The following is a 24,668-nucleotide window of genomic DNA, read 5'->3' as shown; positions in this document are numbered from 1 at the left end:
AGCAACGCAACTCAGACTGGCTCAACCACACAGCAGCCATGCCGTGCGGTGAAGGGATTGCAGGTCCGGATGGTGAAGCCTGCCGAAGTCCTGTGTTATGAGGTCCAGCCAGAGTGGCAGGGGGATCGGATCTGCCACTGAGAGGTCGAACAACAGGGTGTACCAATGCTGCCTCGGCCATGCTGGAGCAATGAGGATCAGATGGGCTCTGTCCCTGCGGAGCTTGAGTAGGACTCTGTGGACGAGCGGAAACGGTGGGAAGGCGTAAAGTAGGTGCCTCTTCCACGGGATCAGGAATGCGTCTGAGAGGGAGCCCGGAGAGTGTCCTTGGAAGGAGCAGAACACCTGGCATTTCCTGTTCTCTCAAGAGGAAAAAAGAGGTCTATGTGGGGAAAGCCCTACCTCCGGAAAACAGAATGGATAACGTCCGGGCATAATCGACCACTCGTGAGACAGGAAGGACCTGCTGAGGTGATCTGCCAGAGTGTTCTGGACTCCTGGGAGAAAAGATGCTACCAAATCGATAGAGTGGGCTATGCAAAAGTCCCAGAGGTGAATGGCTTCTTGACGAGGGAGGAGCATGCTCCTCCCTCCTTGTTTATGTAAAACATGGCTGTTGTGTTGTCCGTGAACACTGATACACAATGGCCTTGTAGATGGTCCCGAAACACCTGGCATGCTAGATGGACTGCTCTCAGCTCCCTCATGTTGATGTGCAGGATCAGCTCTTGGGGCAACCAGATGCCTTGAGTGTGAAGGCTCCCGAGGTGGGCACCCCAACCCCCAGATGATGCGTCTGCGGTTAGGGCCACCGAGGGTTGCAGTGGGTGGAATGGCATCCCTGCGCAAACCAGAGAGGTGTCTAACCACCAAGTGAGGGAGTCAAGAACCTTCCTGGGGATAGTGAGCACCGAATCCAGACTGTCTCTGTGTGGACGGTATACTGAAGCAAGCCAGGCTTGGAAGGGACGGAGACGTAGTCTCGCATATTTGGTCATGAAGGTGCAGGAGGCCATGTGACCTACTAGGTCGAGGCAAGTGCACACCGACGTTGTCGGAAAGGACTGAAGACTTTGAATTACTGAAGCCATCATTTGAAAAAGCGACTGGGGGAGGCAAGCTCTGGCCAGATTGGAGTCCAGCTCCGATGAAGTCTATTCTCTGCGTGGGTGTCAGAGTGGACTTTTCTGTGTTGATCATGAGGCCTAGGCTCCCGAAGTGGTCTCTGACGACGCACAGGTGCTGCGATACTTGTGACTGGGAAGTCCCTCGAATAAGCCAATCATCGAGATATGGGTAGACGTGTACTCGACGATGCCAGAGGGAGGCAGCTACTACAGCCATGCATTTGGTGAAGACCCTTGGAGCTGTAGAAAGGCCAAAGGGAAGTACCATGAACTGAAAGTGTTGGTGGTTGACCACAAAACGGAGGTATCATCTGTGTGGTGGATAAATGGCGATGTGGAAATAAGCGTCCTTCATATCGAGGGCGGCATACCAGTCTCCTGGATCCAGGGATGGGATCATGGTCCCCAGGGATACCATGGGGAACTTCAGCTTTATCAGGAATTTGTTGAGTTCTCGCAGGTCTAGGATCAGTCGTAGACCTCCCTTTGCCTTGGGGATTAAGAAGTAATGGGAATAGAACCCCTTGCCCCTCATGCCCTCTGGCACCTCCTCTATGGCTCCCAGTTTTAGGTGCGCCTGGACCTCTTGTAAGAGGATTTGCTCGTGAGAGGGGTCCCTGAAGAGGGACGGGTAGGGAGGGTGGGATGGGGGGGTTGAAACAAACTGGAGGTGGTATCCCGCTTCCACCATGCGGAGGACCCAACGATCTGAGGTTAGCTGGGACCAGGCAGGGAGGAAATGGGAGAGAAGGTTGAAAAAAGGAGGGAGAAGGATCTGGTAGGATAACTGGTGGGCCGTCCTCGGGCGTCCCATCAAAAGTTTTGCTTGGGCCCCGTTGGTGGTTTAGGAGGCACTTGACTTTGGGTTCCTTGACAACCAGACTGCCTCCGCCGATTCCCCCTGCCACGCCTTCTGGTAGTGTCCTGATGCAGCCTAGACTGGTTGTAAGGGGGTGTGGCTCGGGCTGGAAGGATCTTCATTGGGCCACTGGCACGTGCATACCCAGCAAGCGCATTATGACCTGGTTGTCTTTCAGACTTTGCAACCTGGGGTCGGTTTTGTCTGAGAAAAAGCCCTGGCCCTCGAAGGGTAAATCCTGAATGGTCCATTGCAATTCAGGGGGAAGGCCTGAAGCCTGGAGCCAGGAGATACGCCTCGTCACTCTGGATGCCCGAGTTCTGGAAGCCGAGACTACTGCGTCCAGAGAGGCCTGGAGGGAGGTTCTTGCTACTTTTTATCCTCTTCAAGCAGGGCCGTAAACTCTGGACGGGACTCCTGGGGAAGAAGCTCCGTAAACTTCCCCACAGACACTCACGTATTAAAGTTATACCGACTTAGGAGGGCTTGTTGGTTTGCCAACCTAAGTTGGAGGCTCCCATCCGAGTATATTTTGCGGCCTAGGAGGTCCATGCGTCTAGCCTCCTTCACCTTAGGAGCTGATGCTTGCTGGCCATGACACTCCCCTTCGTTCACTGATTGGACAACCAGAGAGCAGGGAAGTGGGTGGGTGCAGAGATATTCGCACCCCTTTGAGGGGACCATATATTTCCTCTCTACTCCCCTAGCTGTAGGTGCAATTGAAGCTGGGGATTGCCAAATGGTGTCCACATTGGCTTGTACAGTGCGGATGAATGGGAGAGCCACTCTAGTGGGTGCATCAGCCGATAAGATGTCCATGACTGGGTCCTCTATTTCAGTGACCTTCTCCATCTGCAAGTTCACATTCTGGGCCACCCGCCTCAAGAGGTCTTGATGGGCTCTGAGATAGATTGGTGGAGGGCCTGAGGAGGATGTTCCTGCTACCGCCTCATCAGATGAGGAGGAGGAGGAGAGACCCGAGACCAACGGGTCCTGAGGTGGGTCGTGCCCTTGAAGGGCGTCATCTGCATCAGGTGGAACCTCAGTGACTGCAGAGGGAATTGGAGCCTAGTCCGTGCCCGTAGGGGGAGGGCGGCTCACTGTCACCTCTGGTACCCAGTGCTCTGACGGGGCAGAGCATTGAGCCACTGATGGGGCACCCTGGGCCTGGTGATATGCCCACGGTGTCCAGAAGGACCAGTGATGAGGCCCTTGTTCGTGGCTTTGTCCCTGCGGATATTGGCTGGGGACGTCAGATTCCCCCTCCTGATGGCAGGATGCACTGCCAGCCTGAGACGATATTGATGTGTGTCTCGAAGGCCACAGCGGTGCCGAGAGACCTTGGGAGGGCGCCACTATTCTTGACGCTCGATCACGGGGCGGTACCGGGGAGCGGTACCGGGAGCTATGGCGGTACCGCGAGCGAGACTGGGACCTTCTACCGTACCAGTGCCGGGAGGTCGACCGGGATCTTGAGTCACTTCGCCTGGAGCGACTGCAGGATACACGGTTTTGAGATCTGTGTTGAGAGCCAGATCGGTACCGGGAGCATCTGTCAAGTGAATGAGATGTTGAACGTCTCTGCGAGTGCGACCAGTACCGCGATGGAGAACGGTGCCGGGACTGCGAGCGGCGCCGGGAGCAGGAACGACGTGATCGAGAACGTCTGTGAGACAGTGATCTGGAATGACGTCTCTCTGGTGGACTGACGGAAGGAGACCTTACGAGGGCCGGCTTGCCGATGGATTGAACAACCCACACTGGCGGTGCCGGGGGTTGAGGATATATCGGCTCCGTCATAGCAATGAGCTCCCCTGCCGCAGAGGTGGTCTCCGGCGTAGAAGGGAGAACAAGCTCAACCACAGCCGGAGCCGGGGAGCTGTCTGGCACCGGACTCAATGGCCCTTGTGGGACTGGAATCGACGGCGCCGCACCAGGTGGAGCTGCAATCTGCAGTGCCGGCTTCGATGGTGCCGCAGCGGATGACGGTGCTCGACGAACCATCTTACACGAGTGCTCCTTCTGTGAGGCCGGAGTCGGAGCACTATGTTGTTTCCCAGTCGGGGAAAGGAAGCGGTGCCGAGGAGTCGGTGCCGGGACCAGGACTCCTTCTCGGTACCGGAGTGATCCGGTGCCGAAGGGGCGCTCCTTACCAAGGCAGTCTGTTGGGCGCTCGGTACCAATGTTGCAGGACTAAGTGCCGACTCCATGAGGAGCTGCTTCAATCGAAAGTCCCGCTCTTTCTTCGTCCTTGGTTTAAATGACTTGCAAATGTGGCACTTGTCAACAAAGTGGGATTCCCCTAGGCACTTAAGGCAGGAGTCGTGGGGATCCCCTACTGGCATCGGCTTCTGGCACGCCAAGCACAGTTTGAATCCCGGTGCCTTGGGCATGGGCCCGCACCAGGGTGGAGGGAAGGGGCTAATCCCTGATCCCCCCTTCAACTACATACACTAACTATGAATAGAAGTACTAACACTAACTATAACTACAAGAACTCAAATATAAACACAGTAAAGAGCAAAGAACTACGAGAAGCTAGGGATGTGGAGATCAGCAAGGCCACGCTCCACAGTTCCAACGACCGTCACGGGCGGTAAGAAGGAAATGAAGGGCCGTTGGGTCAGCAGGGGTATATATCCAGCGTTATAGCGGCGCCACTCCAGAGGGCGACCCAGCCGACACACCAAGGTTGCTAGGGTAAAAATCTTCCAATGAGCGTGCACGTGGCGCGCACACACCTAATTGGAATTGATGTGAGCAAGCACTCGAAGAATTGTACTTATGTATGTGAAGAACAGGCACTAATTGATTCAGAGTACTGATTAGAGAAGTCTCATTGAGCAACATGGCTGGAAGGGTTATCTATATCTTTGCACTCTTCTGTTTACTTGCTATCTTATATTTCTAACAAATATTTATTTCCCAAAAAAAGTTAAGTTTTCACTGGAATACATAGTAATTACATTGTTTTTGGTTCCAATCAGGTCAGTGAACTAGTTAGCTTTAAATATTGAGAAAAACAGCACAGAACAAAACATGGATGTCAAAGTTTATCTATGCTGGGAGTGACCTTGTTAACAGTTTAAACAGAGCAGGATCATGTATAAAAAAATTAGTCCTGGATATGTTAGTCTACATAATTCTGTGGAAATAACTGCAATCACCACCATAATTCTGTGGAAATAATAGCAATAATCAAACTGGGTAAGTACAGTAGTGTATTCTACTTTATGACATAGTGCCAAGACATGGACTTGTAATCAATATCATACGAAAGGGCTTGTAAACTTCCATTTCAGGCACCATAGCACACCTAACGAGGATGGTGTTCTAGTCTTTGCTCAAGCTTGGAAAAGTGTGTTTTACAGAGACAAAGTAAATGCTTCTATAAACTTTCCTTACTACTATTACAAAACTAGAAATGATTGCAAAAAATAAAGCCTAAAGAAATGTGAATACACTTTTCTCAGTTTTTTAAAATTCACACTTTTGCTTTTCACTAGTGTGCATAAGCTACTAATTTCTTAACTAGTTTCCCGTCAGTTTCATTTTCAGGTGCATGCACTACTCAGTACTGCAGGGTTTCGACTGCAAACGCTGCTGGGAAAGTGTTTCAACTGCCAATGAAACTGTTTTCATAATCAATTTCTTGAAAATATTTCCATTAGTATTGCAATGGGTTTTGTAAAATATTTTTATACTTTTTTAGAACTAAGGTACCTGACAGTGTCCCTCACTTGTTTCCTCTCAGATACTTCCATTATTATTTGGTTGGTTCCTTTACAGGTGTCCAACGAAATCCTCTCTTTCTTGTACCATTTAATCATGCTGCATGATAGCACAAAGATTCTGATCTCTCCAGATGTTCACTGGTTGCAGATCTTCCTTGGCTTTATTTGTATTTCCTGATGCACTACACAGTGAGCAACAAAACATGCCAGAGCTCTCATTTTCCAAGTCTCTAGATTCCCTTGACAATAGGAAAATCCTAGTTTGACTACAGTTTAATTAACTTATCTAATGTGCTGAGGACATATTGAGAAAAAAAGCTTAGCACCATTTCTAAGACTTACATGGGAGTTGAGGGCATTCAGCACCCCATAGGACTGGGTCATTGGTTTTGGGTATCATATTTACAAAGAGATAACACTTCCACTCAGCCCCTAGCATTCTTTACCCATCACTCAAACCCAAAACATATCTTCGTTTAAAAGAAAACACTGAAGCACTTAATATCGACTTGGTTTGAAATTGATGCACATTGATGCAATCAGTACATTATGATTAAGGCTACAATTTTGTCACTGAGGTCGAAGAAGTCACGGAATCCTTGACTTCCAAAGACCTCTGTGACTTTAGCGCCAGTGGCTGGGAGCTGCAGGGTCCCACTGCCTTCCGCAGTGGTAGGGAGCTGTGAGGGACCCCAACTGCCTGAGGCAGCTGGTCCCCAAGCTCCCAGCCGCCATGGGCAGTGGGGTACCCCGCACCTCCCCACCAGCTACTGCGGCGGGGCAGGAGACCCCCCGCAGCTCCCCGCCAGCCGCTGCAGGGTTTGGAGGACAGAGGGACCCCAGCAGTTCCCCAGCCACCACCTTGGGAGTTGGGGGGTAGGGGACCCCAGCAGCTCCCTGGACACTGTCGAGGGAGGGCAGGGGAATCCCAGCAGCTCCCCAGCCACCACTGCAGGGGTTGAGGGTGCAGCAGGACCCCAGCAGCTTCCCAGTGCTGGGGAGGGGGCCGGGGGATCCTGCAGTTCCCCTCTGTCATGGGAGATCACAAGGGGACCCTAGAGCTCTGAGCCCACATGGGTGATGGGGAGCCCCAGAGCTCCCAGACACCCTGCAGCTGCCCAATCCCTTCCCATTTTACCATGGATTTTTTTTTTTAGTAAGAGTCAGGGATAGCTCACAGGTTTCCGTGAATTTTTCTTTACTGCCTGTGACATTTACTAAAATTATCCATGACAAAATAGCTTTAATTATAATTTACTGTTTAGCTGCCAAAACTTTTCTTCATCTTTAATTTCTTGAAAATCAAGTGCAAATTTAATCCTTATATTAATAAAGGCTGTTTCATACTTCTTAGGACCTATCAAACTAATGTAATGCTAAATTGAGTGTTTAGTCCATTATTTCCTTTATTAAAGTATGTATAATATGAAAAAAAATCAAATTCTCACTTTAACTTTAGCATAATCAAACAGAAGCAGTAAAGATGAAAAATTTCTCAACAATTATTAGGCCTCAGATGTGCCATACGCTTGACAGGAGGAGAAGCCCAACCAACCAAACTGTAAACGCTGCTAAGGCACATTTTCACATCTTCTCAGGCACAGGGTACAAAATAACCCCACTAACACTGAAGCTGGATAACAAGTCACTTCTATGGTGGTGTTCCAATGCTGTGGTCTGCAAAGAACCAATATAAATAAAATAAGCTGAGCTGCCACTAAATAAGCTCAGATTTGTCTAACTGAGGCAATAATGCCACTTTTATATAAAGTAAATTCCTGTTTCTTTCTCCCAAGTGTTTTTATAAGCCCAGAAAAATAGGAGTTCACTTTTTTTTTTGGTTGCTTTTGAGTGGTTCTCACTGGTGATCAGCAGTTGTTAAGACTGCAAATTACTTCAATGGGCTTTGGCTCAGACCCATTATGCAATGTGAAAAATATTGAACTGACAGGACACAAACATTTGGTTCAGCTAAAAATTGATTTGCTGGGGTAGGATGTTAAGTTTAGGAGCCTATAAGTGGTTTGGTGCTGCAGACCAGTCAGATCTCCAGCCTGGAGACTGTGATTTAGGACAACGGTGGCCAGAGAGTTAAATATAAAATGTTATACTGACTTGTAGTCTTATCCAGGAAAAGAGCGATATGCAGCACAGCAAAGACAAAGGAATTTCAGAGCACACTTTCCTAGTTTCCCATGGAATTCTGGAAGCTCCAAAACAAGATGTATAATAGAGCAGAGGGCAATGAGATTCAATAAAAAGAGAGTTGCTTTGCTGCTGGCTTGTGAGGATTATCAGGCTACCTGCAGTTTCTCACCTGGGCAGAGGTAGGGTTTATTTTTCTTAAATTAATGAGTCTCCTTTTTATTTTCACAAAGCATTCAAAGCAAAACTGGATAATTTGATTTTTTGCTCATTTGACAAGCTGTTAGATTTTGCTTTGCTAGCACAGCCAGAAATTTTAACTGTTATTGAACTGACAGGCCACAAACAGCTACCCCTCTGATACTTAACTGTTACTGCTTACTGTAAAAAAATCTTTTTTCCCCCCATGAAAGAACAAAATAAAGGGTGGGGGGGAGAGATACCATCTGAAATGCAATTTCCCCTTCTTAATTCTGTATATAGATGAAAGATTGGAGAAATGGGACATCTTATTTTCATATCATTCTTAAGAGCACTCTAATTAGCAATGTTTAACATCATGTAAATACTATACACTTACTGTACAGATTACAGATATAGTGGCTGAGAAACAGCAGTAGATTATCCTCTAAGCAAAACATCTCTAGAGTCAGAGTTCTTTACATTTTCTGAACTGGCTGAGTTCATCGCTAAGTCCAAATGAAATAAATATGGCAAGTAGTAGAGACTGATGATTTAATTACCAATATGATTATTCTTGAGGCTATTCTCCAACACAGAATCACAGAATATCAGGATTGGAAGGGACCTCAGGAGGTCATCTAGTCCAATCCCCTGCTCAAAGCAGGACCAATCCCCAACTAAATCATCCCAGCCAGGGCTTTGTCAAGCCTGACCTTAAAAACCTCTAAGGAAGGAGATTCCAACACCTCCCTTGGTAACCCTTTCCAGTGCTTCACCACCCTCCTAGTGAAAAAGTTTTTCCTAATATCCAACCTAAACCTCCCCCATTGCAACTTGAGACCATTACTCTTTGTTCTGTCATCTGATACCACTGAGAATAGTCTAGATCCATCCTCTTCGGAACCCCCTTTCGGGTAGTTGAAAGCAGCTATCAAATCCCCCCTCATTCTTCTCTTCTGCAAACTAAATAATCCCAGTTCCCTCAGCCTCTCCCATAAGTCACATGCTCCAACCCCCTAAACATTTTTGTTCCCCTCCACTGGACTCTTTCCAATTTTTCCACATCCTCCTTGTAGTGTGGGGCCCAAAACTGGACTCACTACTCCAGATGAGGCCTCAGCAATGCCAAATAGAGGGGAATGATCAGGTCCCTCGATCTGCTGGCAATGCTCCTACCTATAACAGCCCAAAATGCTGTTAGCCTTCTTGGCAACAAGGGCACACTGTTGACTCATATGCAGCTTCTTGTCCACTGTAACCTCTAGGTCCTTTTCTGGCTAGGCAGCAGTTCTGCACTCAGTCCTTAGTCTGTAGCTGTGCATGGGATTCTTCCGTCCTAAGTGCAAGACTCTGCACTTGTCCTTGTTGAACTTCATCAGATTTCTTTTGGCCCAATCTTCTAATTTGTCTAGGTCCCTCTGTATCCTATCCCTATCCTCCAGCGAATCTACCACTTCTCCCAGTTTAGTGTGATCTGCAAACTTGCTGAGGGTGCAGTCCACACCATCCTCCAGATCATTAATGAAGATATTGAACAAAACCGGCCCCAGGACCAGGGCACTCCGCTTATACCAGCTGCCAACTAAACATGGAGCCACTGATCACTACCCATTGAGCCCGACGATCTAGCCAGCTTTCTATCCACCTTATAGTCCATTCATCCAGCCCATATTACTTTAACTTGCCAGCAAGAATACTGTGGGAGACCGTATCAAAAGCTTTACTAAAGTCAAGGTATAACATGTCCACTGCTTTCCCCTCATCCACAGAGGGAGTTACCTCCTCATAGGAGGCAGTTAGGTTAGTCAGGCATAACTTGCCCTTGGTGAATCCATGCTGACTGTTCCTGATCACTTTCCTCTCCTCGAAGTGCTTCAAAGTGGATTCCTTGAGGACCTGCTCCATGATTTTTCCAGGGACTGAGGTGAGGCTGACTGGCCTGCAGTTCCCCAGATCCTCTTCCTTCCCTTTTTAGTCTGGAGCTGACCTTGTTTGTGAAGACAAAGGCAAAAAAAGCACTGAGTACATTAGCTTTTTCCACATCCTCTGTCACTAGGTTGCCTCCCCGCATTCAGTAAGGGACCCACACTTTCCTTGATCATCTTCTTGTTGCTAACATACCCGAAGAAACCCTTCTTGTTACTCTTAACATCCCTTGCTAGCGGCAACTCCAAGTGTGATTTAGCCTTCCTGATTTCACTCCTGCACGTCTGAGCAATATTTTTATACTACATGAGTCTTCCTACCTTCCCTTTTATAAATATAGTGTTACCCAGAAGTTGTTGCATGTGTAGTCAGCTAGCTTTCAGCAGAGCTGAATGCAGTTTTCTCAATTTGATGAATTTTCACAGGTTTCCACTTTTTTAGGTTCTGAGCTAAGGCCGATATCTTGCTGGCTCAGGTAACACTCCATGTTGTAGATTCCCATTGTCTCTTAATTTCTTGGACAAATTTTTCTTCAAGTTTTAAAAGTGATTTTTTTCCCTTAAGACTGGAGGAAAGAAATTTAACAGAGTTTGGCTGAAGTCAGACTGCAAGTGCTCAGCACCTTTGAAAAATATCCAGCCAACAGCTCAGTATATTAGGGGTTTATTTCCCCCACTATATGAAATTTTGCTAAACAATGACAGTACAATATAGTCCTGTGAGCAAAGGACAAACTGGCCCACAAAAGCAATCAAACTATGTCAAATTTTGCACGGTCTTCAGTGGTAAGCTCTACTCTGAGCATCGGCTATTAATACACAGCTTATTCCAGCCTATTTCTATACTAGTTACAAGATGCTGCAATTGACCTATATGAAAACTTTGTCAGTATGCCAACTCACCTAGTCCCCTTCACAACAACAAGTAACATAATAGGTAATCTAAGAGCAAGAAGAGCAGCCCATTGGAGCTAGCTGGTGGGGGCTTGAACCAGGGTGAACTGGCAGCCCCCGATCAGCTCCCCATTCCCCTAAGTTTGCTGTGCAACAGCCAACCAGCAGGCTATCAGTTGCCAGCAGTTCAGCTATCCCACTCCCCACGGCCATGTGCTGCTCCTGCCCTCTGCCTTGATGGCAGGAGCTACTGTCTCAACTTGCTGATCTATTTAAAAAGGCAGTGTACTTAGAGTGGGATCAGCATACTTAAAGGGGCAATGCACAACTCTCTCTCTCTCTCTCTCACTCACACACAGTGTGTCTCTGTCTGCCATGCTGTCTCCCCTCCCTCCATTCGTGCTGCCTTGTAGAGTGTGAGGCTACATTAACAGTGTGTTAACCCTTGAGGGCTCATCCAATTGCTAGTTCATCATATAGCAGTAGGCATTCCCTGGGAAATATCCCACCCTCTGACTTCCCCACCTCAATCAAGCTTCACAGTCATCATTGCTGTGTACCGGTATTAAATTGTTTGTTTAAAACGTATAGTGTGTGTGTGTGTGTGTCACATCTATAAATAGATATCTATATATAAAAATAAAATATAGTCTCTTGTCTGGTGAAAAAAAATTCCCTGGAACCTAACCCACTTTATTTACATTAATTTTTATGGGGAAATTGGATTTGCATAAAGTCGCATTTTTCTGGAACGTAACTACAATGTTAAGTGAGGAGTTATTGTATGTAGTAAATTGAAGCAGTAATATCACTCCCAGAGAGAATGGATTTTAGTATGAAATGGAAAGGGAGATGGAGCTAAAACAGCAGCAGGAACATAAACACACCAATAGGCCATTAAACCAGGTATCCAGTCATTGTTAGATACAGTACTTTAGACAAAAGAGGGGCACTATGGGAGTGTCACACAACTGCAGAGTTCTACATCAAAGGTAAGTTTGTCAACACAGCTGATCATACTTCCTGAAGCATAAGAACTAATAACCTTTAATTTCATCCTAGATAAATTGTATAAAGGAGCTACTTTTTTGCTGTCCACATATAGATGAGTGACTGTTCTGAATCCCCAATAGTTCAGAGCCTTCCTCGTCTATCACTCAGGTAAAGTGAATGAATTTAATATTAGGTCATAAACATACACAAGTAGCTTTCATTCCAGTTATATAAATTACTGGTCTACCCTATGTATTATTCCTTAAAGTCCAAATTGCAATGGCCTTTCTAAAGCACAGTGGACATCCCCTTGAATTAACAATGGTTCTTATGAACAGTGCTCTTGGTGAATACCAGATGAATTTAAGTGTAGCACCATGTAGGTTTTTACCATATTTCTTGGTGTTTGTTGTAAACATTTCCCTAAAAGTTTTTTCCTAAAAAGTGTTAAGTCTGAGCCATTCTTGGCACTTAATTTTGTTGTTTTTCATGGCATTCAAGCATCTTATCAGATGGCTTCATTTTGCATTCATTAGTAAATTACTTTTAAAAAACACTTCAAGGAAGAGATTCGTTTCATATCTTTCTCTGACCACACACATGGGCAAGCGACTATACACAAAGTATAGTCAGAGATACAAAATGCATTTAAACTATTAAAATCAATTTTAAAAGTTGATTAGTACATGCTGCCAAAGTTCTAAAGAAAGTTAAACCACTCAACTGATGAAGTCACTGACTAAGCACTTTGAACCAGCAGAGATAGTATATGAACTGAATTAGTTGAAATGACAGTCATGTCATTCTGAATGAACTAAATTTCATTTAGTTGAAATGACTGGTTCATTCAAAATTAAGAATCCACCTGGGAGCTGAAAAAGCTGGAAAGCTTGTTTTACTCTTCCAATCAATGAATAAATATACACAAGGAAGAGACTACTGTTCAAAAACCTTGAAAGACACCACTGTGACAGTTTGGACTCCTCCATCCAGGATGCAACCTGATGTACTGGGGTTTCACTGACCCTGCCTGGTCCACTAGCCTGTATTCCTCCTCTGTTTTGCTGAATCAGGCTCTCCAGCCTCTGGCAGCACATACGTGCACGTAGGGATGAACCAGCTGTAGAATCACAGAGTCTCCCAACAGCTTTCTATGGGAAGACTCAGCTAGAAAATTGCTAAGCACTCAAGTGCAGCTCCCTTCTGGGAGATACACCGAAAATATTATTGTCTTGCGCTGTAGAGAAATCGATACAACGTAAGCTCATGAATTTGCCCCCTCCCGCAATGTGGGGGAAGATATGCACAACTTCTTGCCCACCCCTACCCCCCAGTTATAAATTGCACAAACTGGGTTTTATAACAAACAAAAACAAGTTTCTAGATTAGAAGAGGCAGATTTTAAGTGATTATAAGGGATAGCAAACAGAACAAAGCAGATTACTAAGCAAATAAAACAAAATACACATACTAAACTTAAGATCTTAAAGAGACTGATTTCAAGTAATTTCTCACTCTAAATGTTGCTTTTGGGCCGGTTGCAGAAATTCTTTAAGATTAGTTACCCAGCTTGCAGCTTAAATCTTCAGACATCATATCCACAGGCCAGATCCCTTTTCCAGCCTGGGCTCAACTCTTCCCCCTTTCTCTTTGTCTTGTTCCTTAGGTGTTTCCAGCAATCCTCCTGGGTGGGGATTCAGTGAAGAGTGAACCCAGATCAACTTACTCCCCAGCCTTAAATAAGATTTACATAAGGCAGGACTCTTGTTTCCCAGTCTTGAGCTCCCCCTCCTTTTAATGGAAAATTACTAGAAATCCAAGATGGTGTTTAGTACCATGGGACATGACCACCTGACCTAGTAGTGCCACAGCAATGTACCAGGATGCCTCTCAGGAAGGAGAGAGGTTAGTATCTTCAAAGTCTTATTGTTTCTTCCTAATGACCCATCAAGGCTGATGACCTGTTGTCTGGTGGGTGTTTCCCCAAGTACACACCCAGTTATAATTGTTACATAGTCAATATTCTTAACTTTAGATACAGAAATGATACATGCATATGAATTGGATAATCATATTCACTAAATTATAACCCTTTCAATGATACCTTGCAAGATCCGTCTAGCACCACATATATCTGTTATGCCATATCCATATCATAAGTATATTTCCATAAAGAATATGGGGTTTAATGTCAGAACAGCGACCAGAAAAGAGAGGTTACTTGCCTGTACACTAACTGATTGTATATGGACAATATCTCGAAAACAATTATTGTAGAGGTAAGCACCCTCTTTGTTCAAATGCTAGTCTATATAAATATTCTACAGTTGCTCTCTCTCAAGCATTAGCCCCCATTGGGAAAGGTACAAGGAGTCTGAGTATGGACTATAACAAGGATTTTCCAAATCTTGCATTGTCCCTGGTTGTATAGTGCTTTGTGAACGTATGTACAGACAACCACTTTGCTGCTTTGCAAATATCCTAACCTGGCAGTTCCGCTAGGGAGGCCATGGAGTTCGCTTGTACTCTGCCAGGTGACTGCCTGCCCATTAGCCAGTAAAAATGTCCTGATGCACTGGGCAATCTAGTTTGATGTCTTCTATGATGTCTTCAATTTAAGACAGAAATAGCATGGGAGACTTTTGGAAGTATTTTGTTCTGTCCAAGTAGAACAAATATGGCTCTGCGCACATTTAGTGCATGCAGCCTCTGTTCCACTCTTCTTGCATGAGGCCTAGGGAACAACACAGTTAAGTGGATGATATTGTTGTAGATTTATGACACCACCTTAGAAAAAATCTGAGATGCAGTTTTATGGATACTTTGTCCCTCTGGATGATCATATAAGATGGCTCTGCCATCAGAGCCTCCAGCTCCCAAATGCTCCTGGTTGACATGACTGCCAAGAGAAAGGAATCTTCATGGAGACGGAGAGGTATGGGAACACGAATGCTTCCTTGGAACCAACAGCTATCAGTTTTGAGAGGACCAAGGTTCCACACTGAAGTTGGATCCCTGACTGGCAGGTACTTCTTCCTTTTAGAGCAATAGGTGAACCTACTGGAGTCTTTCCTGCTTCTAACAAAAACCTGCTGGACATCTTACAAACAGACCCTCTCCACAGATGTCAAGCAGTGAGCATCCATGCTCACAAGTAGAGGGAGCTCAGGCTTGGATGCAAGAACAAAGCCCCCATTCTGAACTAGAAGGTCAGGAATCTAAAGCAGAGTGATTAGCAGTGCTATAAAGAGGAGGTGGAGATCACTGAACCACATTTGCCTCAGCCAGGCTAAGGCTCTGAGGATTTCTCTGGCTTTCTCCCATCTGATCTTCTGGAGCACCCTGAGAAGCAGGGAAACAGGAGGAACATACATCTGGCCACAAAAGAAGAAATGTGTCAGAAAGCCCAAACCATGGCTCACTCCTCTCATTCCTTACCCTCGAACATAAGGGGTGATACTTCCTGTTCTCCACTGTCACAAAAAGTTCCACGTGTGGGACCTTCCCCCACCCCTTGCCCCCATAACTGCACATCCTGAATGACTGACAGCGCACAGACCACTTGTGATTGTCAGAGATACTCCAGCTCAGGAAGACTGTCTTAGTGTTACCCTCTCGTGGGGAGGGGCCAATGTGGTGTCCTATGGCAAAGGGCCAAAGCCAGACTGCCTCCTGGCACAAGGCTTGCAACCTGCAACCGGCTTGTTTAGGTAGAAAATTGCTGCCATATTGTCCAACGTTACCAGGATTGTCCAGCTACAAATGACCAAGAGAAAGGACACACATGCCCTGCATATGGGCCTTAATTCTAGAACACTGATGTATAAGGTTTTGTCATGGACAACAAGCCCTGCACCGCAAGGTCACCCACGTAAACCCCCATCTGAACACTGAAGTGTCTGGGATCGGGTTCTTGAGGGAAAACTGAGGAGGTATGGGAGCCCCTTGTGAATGCTGCAACTGAAGGACTGCCAGAGGGGGCCACACCACTTTATTTAGAAAACAATCATGCCTGAAGTAGATGGAAGGAGGGCCTCACGCACAGGATAACAAACATACATTCTACCGTAAGACCCAACAGCCTGAAATAGAATCTTACTCATGTCAGGGTATGGGACTAAATGGCTGTCAACCCTCCAGGATGGTTTGGAGTCTTCAGTAATTAAAGATTAATCTTTAATTAAATTATCATCTAATTAAACCTCCAGGAATATGTCCAACCAGAGTTGGAAACTCTAGACTGCGGGCAGAAGCGGAAACTGCAGAGTCTGAAACCTGTTAGTAGGTAGACAGTCACCATTTCTGCACTGATAAGAACTCTGGTGTTAATGTGCATTTCTTCTTCTTCTTCACCAGCAGGCCCAGACGAATGAACAGCTGGATAATGGACATGATGCTAGTCCCAGACCTGAGATTCTGTGGCCCTTAGTCAGCCAGTAATCCAAGAACTGGATGACTATCTGAACCAAGCAGCCATCACAGCAAAGTAGTTTCATAAATATATGGGGCACTGTGGAGACTCCAAAAGGGAAAAACCTGATCTTGGTAGTGATTGTTGTCCAAAACAAACCTCAAGAAGCACTTGTGTGCCAGGTGTACCACAATGTGGAAAATATGCATCCTTCAGGATAAGGGCAGAAATCTGTCTTTTTGACCAGGAAAGGGAAGGGAAAAGGATGATAATGGACAAGAGAACATCATGAGCCTAAGATTCTTGACATAGGTTTTCAGACCTCTGAGGTTTAGTATTGGCCAAAGCCCCTGTCTTCTTGGGAGCAAGGAAGTACTTTGACTAGAACACCCTTTCCCTCTGCTGACAGGGAACCTCCTGTAGAGTGCCCAAAGCAAAGAAGTACTATATTTCTTGTTGACTCAGGCTCTCATGGTAGTGGTCTCCGAATAAAAACTTGGAAGGCAGGGGGCGGAAAGGAGAGAAACCAAGTAACATACATAACCTCTCTGGCTCACCTCCAATATTCAGTGGTCTGAGGTAATGCTGGACCAGGCCTGCTGGAACTGGGCAAGATGATTGTGGAATTAATGGTATGCTCTTCAGGGGCACTGAATCAGGCCTGCTGCCTGGCTGGCACCAAGGCAGGGTGGTGTGACAGAGATAGGTCCTTGAGAAGAAAGGCCACCAGGGGTCTCTGCCTGCAGCAGGGGCCCATGCAGCCTGTACTGGAAGAACAGAACAGCAGCTGTTGCTGGAAAGGCTGGTGTTTGAAGTGCTATAAGCAACTGAAAACAGGATCTTACAGAGAAAAGCATTAAACAGCCTTAACTCAAGCAGCATTACCAGTTTCACTTACAGTAAACTAAAGGTTATGACATGTCCATTTAAGGAAATGGCATGTCAACCTCAATTTTTAATCTTGTAATGGAGAAAAAAAATCAGATTTTTAGTTATTAATTTTAGGAGATTACTATGGTTTGTTCAGAAAGGCTTTAGAAGTCAGTCTGCATTTCCAGTTTTGTTAGTTTCAACAAAGTTTTACTCCTGGGGCATTCTGCACCAAAAAATTTAAAATTCTGCAAATTTTATTTGTAAAAATAATGCTATATAATCACGCCAGCTTCAATTATTTTGGTAATTTCTTTCAAAATACCTGTCAGTAACTATGTCTGTAACAATACAAACAACAACAAAAATTCCCCTTAGGAGTAGAGAATTAAATAAACCCCTACAACAACCCAGTTCCTGTTTCTCTGCCCCTCCCCTCCAGAGCCCTGCCAGGGGGAAAGACACTTGCAGCCCCTCCCCCCCTCCCCCGGAGCCCAGCTGCAGGGCACACCCCAAGCCCCCCAGAGCCCAGCTGCACCGCCCCCCCCCCCCCAGCCCAGACACTCACACCTGCTCTCTGCCAGAACCCAGATACAGTGCCCCCCCAGCCCAGACACTCACACTCCCTATCCCAAATCCCAGCTGTGAGCACCCCCCAGCCCAGACACCCACACCCCCATCCCTCCCAGAGCCCAGGGATCCAGAAGAAGAAACTGCCTGATGCTGGGTCCCAGGCTTGTACGGAGTTTCCTTCATGTCACTTCCTTCCTTCAGCGGCATGCTGGGAACCCTCCAGCCCCCTCCCCCTCTCCCCAACAGTGTCTTCTATTTGTGACCTGGGCTCTGGTGGGTCTAGTGGCCCCTAATGGCAGCCAGCAGCGCTGCAGCCCATTTCTGCAGGGGGAAAAGGAAATTTTGCACAGAACATTAATTCTGCATTATGCACTGGCACAGGATTCCTCGAGGAGTAAGTCAAAACCCTATATTAGCATTTTTAATTGTGTGTGTTTCAAGTACACACAATACAAAACAACTTATGGCAGAATCTTAGTCGACAGAGACAAGCCCCTAATCACACGGAGACTGCATAGAATATAAATGGACACCACACAGAGTTCAGGTAACATCTGATCCTCCTGCAAAAAAATTAAAGCTTTTTTCCAAAAACTTCCTGTTTATCACAAGAGTTAGCCTACTGCAGATGTGTCAATAGCTTCAAAGGAGTAGTGCATAAGTATTATCACTCTCACATCCCAAATAAAACTACAAAGATCCTGTCAGATTTCTGTTTGAACTTTCAAAAAGAGGGAGTTTCAACACTGCAATGAATTTTCCTTAATGAGGAGTCAGTCCATCTTACTTAGGCACATGAACTTATTTAGTGATGTCAAAACCAGTCATAAAAATAAGAGGTTAATGCAATAATGAATCACAACCAGAGAAGAGAATTTCTTCATGAACAGAATACAATAATCAATGTAGTACAGAGGCTTATATAACAAAATGACAGCATCAATACACATTCTTTCAGCAACAGTGCACTGTCAGTGATGTGACTTATTAGGGAATTTAATGCAACGTTGACGCAATGACAAGACCAGGTCACCGAAAACTAAACCCTATCTTAAACCTTAACATAATACAGTACATAACTAATTGATGCCATTGTTGCCAACACTATGGCTATATATAGTGCGCACATGAAACATTGTTTGATTATGAGACTTTTAAATAAAGATTTTTCAAGTTATTTTCATTTAGGACACAAAATCCAAGTTCTACATCCTTGCCTGAAAAAGTCTTGCTTGTTACTAGTTGTGATATTTATTTTAACAGATGTTTACAATAAATATTCCTTCACTTTTTCTAATTTGTTGCAATCATGCTGCTACATTAGTCACCAATTTTTATTTTTAAAAATGGAAACACTTCAAAAGGCAATGTTACCTCACTTCTTAGATTACTCCTGAAGTCCATGCAGTTGTCAGCAGATTTTAAATGTCATACAGGATGATTTGATTGTAATTTCACTGACTTATTTCTGAGAAATAAGGTCTCCAGTACAAAATCGCAATATGTACTGTTGTATGATACATAGTGCAAAATGCTCACATCAAAGATACCTAATGTTCAGATAAATTAACTGGTTATGAATACAAGTGGCACAAACAAAACTGTCCATGTTTCTACCTAGAAAGTTGATGTAATCCATTATATCTACATCTCACCCAATAAGCATGACTCTGGCTCAATCTTCTTGAGAACTTTTTAACAGCAACAATGTTGGTGAGATACACCGAGAAGTCTTTTCATCCAGGAGACAAGGAATGCATCTCCTATGAATTAGGGATCGAGACTTCCCTCTGTAGCAATAAACAATGCATTTTTACATTGGCTGGTGAGGTAAACAGATCAACCTTCAGGACCAACCCCAAGGTAAGAATATCTTGTGAAGGACTCTGGAGTTCAGTTCCCATCTGTAATTTAATGGAAAAAATTGTCTTCTGAAGTTGCCCGTCACGATGTTCTGAATGTGTGTGCGGTAAGAAGCTGAGATGACCCTGTGGTTAGCTATACACCAATTCCAGAGTTTTATTGCTTTAGCACGGAAAAATGATGAATGTGTGTCTCCCTGACAGTTGATATAATACTTGCGTGCTACGTAGTAAATACAGTGACAGTCTTCTATTTGATTAGCAGTAGAAAGTGTAGATAAGGATTTTGGACAGTTCTCAATTTCAAAGGATTGATATGGAGAAGCTGCTCTTATAGTGAGCATTTTCCCTGTACCTTGGGAGGTCCCAGATGTAAAAGTAGAACATCTGATGTTCTCAGTACAGTAGCGGGAAACTTCAAAAATGGAACACTTGTGAAAGTTTGGTCGTGCAAATTGGCATGCTGCACTATAAAGATGCAACCTGATGTGTCCTAGCAGTTGAAGATAATCTCTTACTGTTACTTGAGGACTGCCCTGAATCTCTGAGATGACAATCTCTGGTGAGAAAAATCTGCTGGATGGTACGCTTTGCCTGTTACAGCATCCAGGGAAGATCTTATGAAATGTAAATGCTGTAATAGAGTCAAAACCAACTTTGAGGTTGATCTGAAGGCCCAGGCTGTGAAACAGAGAACACATGATCTTTACTGATATTAACACTTCCTGATACAGTCTGTCCCTGATCAACCAATCGTCTATGAATGGAAAAGCAATTATACTCAATGTATGAGAGTCGCGGCTACTGCCAGAATCTTTGAAAATACCCTCAGTGCTGAAGATACGGTGTGCTTCCTTTCAGCCTATTGGCCAACTTTAGACCTCAGCTCTCTAAATAAATATGTAAAGCAACAGACATTTAGAATGTTAAACCTTGCAGCAATAATTCCTTCGTTAGAAGTTGGTTTGCAACTCTTGACATACAAGACACACTTAATGTCACTATTCACCTTTCACACAAAAGGTTTCTTCGTTTTGCTTATTAGAAAACGAAGAAATCTTTTGTGGGAAGGGTGAATAGTGACATTAAAGTGTGTCTTGTAGGTCAAGAGTTGCAAACCAACTTCTAACGAAGGAATTATTGCTGCAAGGTTTAACATTCTAAATTTCTGTTGCTTTACATATTTGTTTAGAGAGCTGAGGTCTAAAATTGGCCTTTTGGGGAATCAGTAAATACTCCCCTTCCCATGCTGCACAGGAAATGGTTCTATTGCTCCTAAATTTGGAAGAGGGGTCACCTCTTGCTCCAACAATCGATTGCTGGAGAGGGATAAGGAGGGAGAAAGTATAGGAGGAAGAGATTTGAAATGGACAGCGTTACCAGGTGTTATGGCTTCCAAAACTCATTTGTCTGATGTTATATGCTCCCATGCATCCTGAAAATGGGAGAGGTGGCAAAAGTAGGGAGAAGGGCAAGATGTTGCACATGTAAGACTTTGTTGATTGGATAACTGAGACTCTCAACCAGGAGTTTCCAAACTGTGGTACACGTACCCTTGGGGGTACAGAAGACATCGGGGGGGGGGGAGGGAGATGAGGAAGAAATTGTGTAGTGGTGGATTTTATTTATTATATTTTCATAATACGCTGCTCAGATGAAGCTTTAAAACTAGGTGAAAATTTGTTACATAAAATACAGTACTTAATTTGCAATGAGAACATGGATATACAGAGACACGGACATACAGGGCCCTCACCTCCAATCACTGTACATCATGGGTTCAGTTGCTTAGGAAATGTCCAGTCTAACTGAGCTCAGAACTTTGGGGGAGGAGGGGGCGGTTTGATTGTATACATCCCACTATAACTATATCTGTACTTAACAGTGAAATATGGACAGACGGCTAAAGACGGGTAGTGTTAAGAAGAAAACAAAGTATCAGTGATGAAAAGGGTAGGATACACAGGAAGCTGATAGATCAGGGATTCTCAGACTGGGGGTCAGGATCCCTCAGGGGGTCGCAAGATTATTACGGGGAGGGAGGGGTCATGAGCTGTCAACCTCCACCCCAAACCCTGCTTTGCTCCAGCATTTATAATGATGTTAAATATATTAAAAAGTGCTTTTAATTTACAAGAGGAGGTTACACTCAGAAGTTTGCTATGTGAAAGGGGTAACCAGTACAAAAGTTTGAGAGCCACTGTGGTAAATCTAGAAGAGGGTATGCAATAAGAAAAGTTTGGTAACCTCTGCTCTAGACCAAGCCATCAAAACTAGAATAGGTAGGGGAACCCCACACTGAAATTTGAAAGTCTAATGAGTCCTTGTCCACATTCTCTAAGGGGGAAGACAGCTGTTCGGCTTACAGATTAGATGAGGGCAAGTGTGGTGCTCTATGTGACAGAGGGCTCAGTGTCTGAGTGCATCTTGACACTAAGAAACCCTCAGCCCTAGTTAACAGAGGATACTCCAGCTCAGAAGATATTAACAAATCCTTAGGGTATCTAAACTCTTGAAGTACCGATAGTATCAAAGATTGGACTGAGTGGGAACATGCGGAGGATAGCTTCGGTATCAATGCAGCTGGTACTGAGCACTTGGTATGGGATTCCCTAAGTGCTGTAGGTAGGTGAACAGTCTTTGGTACCACTGATTTTCTTGTTATCAGTACAGAGTGTTATTCAGTGATGGGCTTGGTCTCTTCAACCCTGTCTCTGCCACTCTGCATACAGGTATCCACACTCAGTACCAAATGTGTCTTAGATAACTGACTCTTCTTCACCTCTGTGCTACCGGCCTCACTCAGCAAGCCATGTGGTACCTTTTAGGATTTCACAGATCAAGACACTTCAAAAACATACCCTGAAAGCCCTCCATAAAGCTGGTATAGTATGTCAGCATGTCATCTAGTGCTGAGAGATTCCCAAAAGGATATGAAGTCTAATTCATTTAAAACAATATCTGAACAGAGATTACTCCCCCATTGAACCTGTCACTAGATACCTTAAATGACCTTGGAAACTTGCAGACAGATGAACTCCTTGCTCCCTCACCTTAGGTATGCTGCCCCAATGGAGCTGTAGAAAAAACAGAAATAGAGCACCTCATATTGTTTGTGACTGTTGCCCATAAAAAGTGCACTACTCCCATACATAGCCATGTTCTAGATTTAAAAACAACATTTAAACATACCAGAAACTTAGAATTAGATATTATCTTTCTTCAGTCCTACGGTCAACAGGATGGTGCATAAGTAGACACATATCCAAGGTATAAAAATTGTTGGTAGCAACAGCTGTAGTTAATATTGCCCAACAATTTCTACAGTAAGCAATTTTTCTAAGTTTTATAAAACTTTGCCAAATTTTAACTATTTGTACTGAAGTTTTCCCATGCTTGCTCTCTAAAAGAAAAAAAAATCAGCTGAAGGTAGGAAGTGTTTGCAGAAAAAACAATTCAGAAGATTCTTCTGACAATGAGGTGTAGGTGGGTGTTCTGTCTAAACCTTATCGCATTCTCATCCAGAGGAATAGACAGAAACTAATTCCCAACTCTTAACATTCCTCTGCTGTCTAGTTTTGTAAGCCACCTGAAAAACACTGCAGTCCCCTCTACTGGTTGGTCAATGTAGAGGATAACAGCCTACTACTGTGACCATTTACTCCATTTAAAAAGTAGAGGTCTGTGGTACAGGTCCAGAAGTTCTGGTTTCTAATCTTATTGACGACCCATGCAATGGATCAATATCGTGTCACACGATGTCATTTGTTTTCTCAGTTTGCCCTTTTAAAGGGGAACTAGGAAATACTTTCTTCCATTTTTTTGTATGTAAAGGTTGAAAAACAAGCACTCAGAAGTTTGGAAATGCCAGAATGAATGTCGCTTGTGCACCATTAATTCAGCCCCCTCATGCAAGTGACTTGTGATGCAGTCTTTAATTACATTACCACAGACAATTTGTTCTACAGGACCCCAACTTCACTCAGTGCATCAGGCAGAGAGTAACAAGAACAGAAAGGACATTACATGCCAGAAGTAGAGCCCTGCACGGATACAAAATTTGTATCCGCATCCAATCCATGAGCAGCAAACATGGCCTGCAGCTATAAAACAGATATCCGCAGATTTGCAGGGCTCTAGTCACAAGAAACTAGGACCCAAGGGAGCTGTGTTCTATTCCTGGCTCTGCCACAGACTTTTTAGGTGGCTGAGGCTGTCAATGCATTTGCAAAAAGGGGGACAAGTTAAGGTTTCATGGACAATGTTGCTTCTGGCATTTCTTAACTTTTGAATACTAGACTTTACAGTCTTATCATTCGAGGTATTATATACAAAGGATATCTAGACACAATAAGAGACATCTCCATGGTATTATATACAGAGATCTTTGTTGATATTTTTGTGGGATGCTAGGTCAAAGAAGTGGGTTTTGTATTTTAGCCCTTTCTCATAAAAGCAGTAATTTAAATATTATGCCTTAATAGAAATTCTACTTATATAGCCTTCCTAGTCTCAGCTGAACTTTCAGCCCAGAGTCCACCTATCATAACAGAAGAAGGATGTTTTGTGCAACATATTTGCCTGTATAGAGGCTCTAGACATGTGCATAAACATTAAATACCTGTTAATACATAAGTGTTGTAAAGCAATTAGGGTTGCTACACAACACACCTGACAAACCCACAGAAGTAAGGAAATGAAAAGTTAAGGTGCCAAGGAGTACTTGCCCTTTACTCCTCCAACCTCAAACACACATCTTACCACTATCACAGCTACTGTACACCAGACTAAGTACAAGTTTAAATCTGTTCCTCTTTCCCACATGCCACTATCAAACTATTCACTCCTCACTCACGCCATTAGTAGTTGTAGATGTTTGATGTAATATTTGGCCGTGTTGTGAAAGGGTAGTTTGGGAAAGGCGTGTGTGCAAAAAGTCTGTCATGAAGAGTAATGCAAGGCTAGTATCCCTAGGAGGTAGAATAATACGTCATTTAGAGTCCTCTACTGTTATAATTCAAGGCATACTTTACTGAAAAAAGTACACATTTCAGCCTCAGAATAGAAATATTGTCCAACAGCTAATAATTAT

The 24,668-nt window shown here is 44.4% G+C and overlaps 1 protein-coding gene across 5 annotated transcripts in view; it reads right to left on the bottom strand.

The window, feature by feature from the left end:
- Positions 1 to 24,668, bottom strand: part of PIP4K2A (phosphatidylinositol-5-phosphate 4-kinase type 2 alpha) — a 210,484-nt gene that overhangs the window by 171,952 nt on the left and 13,864 nt on the right. For 2 of the 5 annotated variants that reach the window (XM_030550383.1, XM_030550381.1), the window contains exon 2: positions 22,630 to 22,653. The exons of 2 other annotated variants lie outside the window; for them this stretch is intronic. In XM_030550383.1, coding sequence (XP_030406243.1) covers positions 22,630 to 22,653 — 24 coding nt within the window. Of the gene's footprint in view, positions 1 to 22,579; positions 22,654 to 24,668 lie in introns of those variants that run through there. One more of the 5 variants, XM_030550385.1, reaches the window with a different exon arrangement.

This window comes from Gopherus evgoodei, chromosome 2 (genome assembly GCF_007399415.2).
Source record: "Gopherus evgoodei ecotype Sinaloan lineage chromosome 2, rGopEvg1_v1.p, whole genome shotgun sequence".
Classification (NCBI taxonomy): domain Eukaryota; kingdom Metazoa; phylum Chordata; order Testudines; family Testudinidae; genus Gopherus; species Gopherus evgoodei.
The sequence above is the reverse complement of the archived record's forward strand: the minus strand, read 5'-3'. Positions and strand labels throughout refer to the sequence as shown.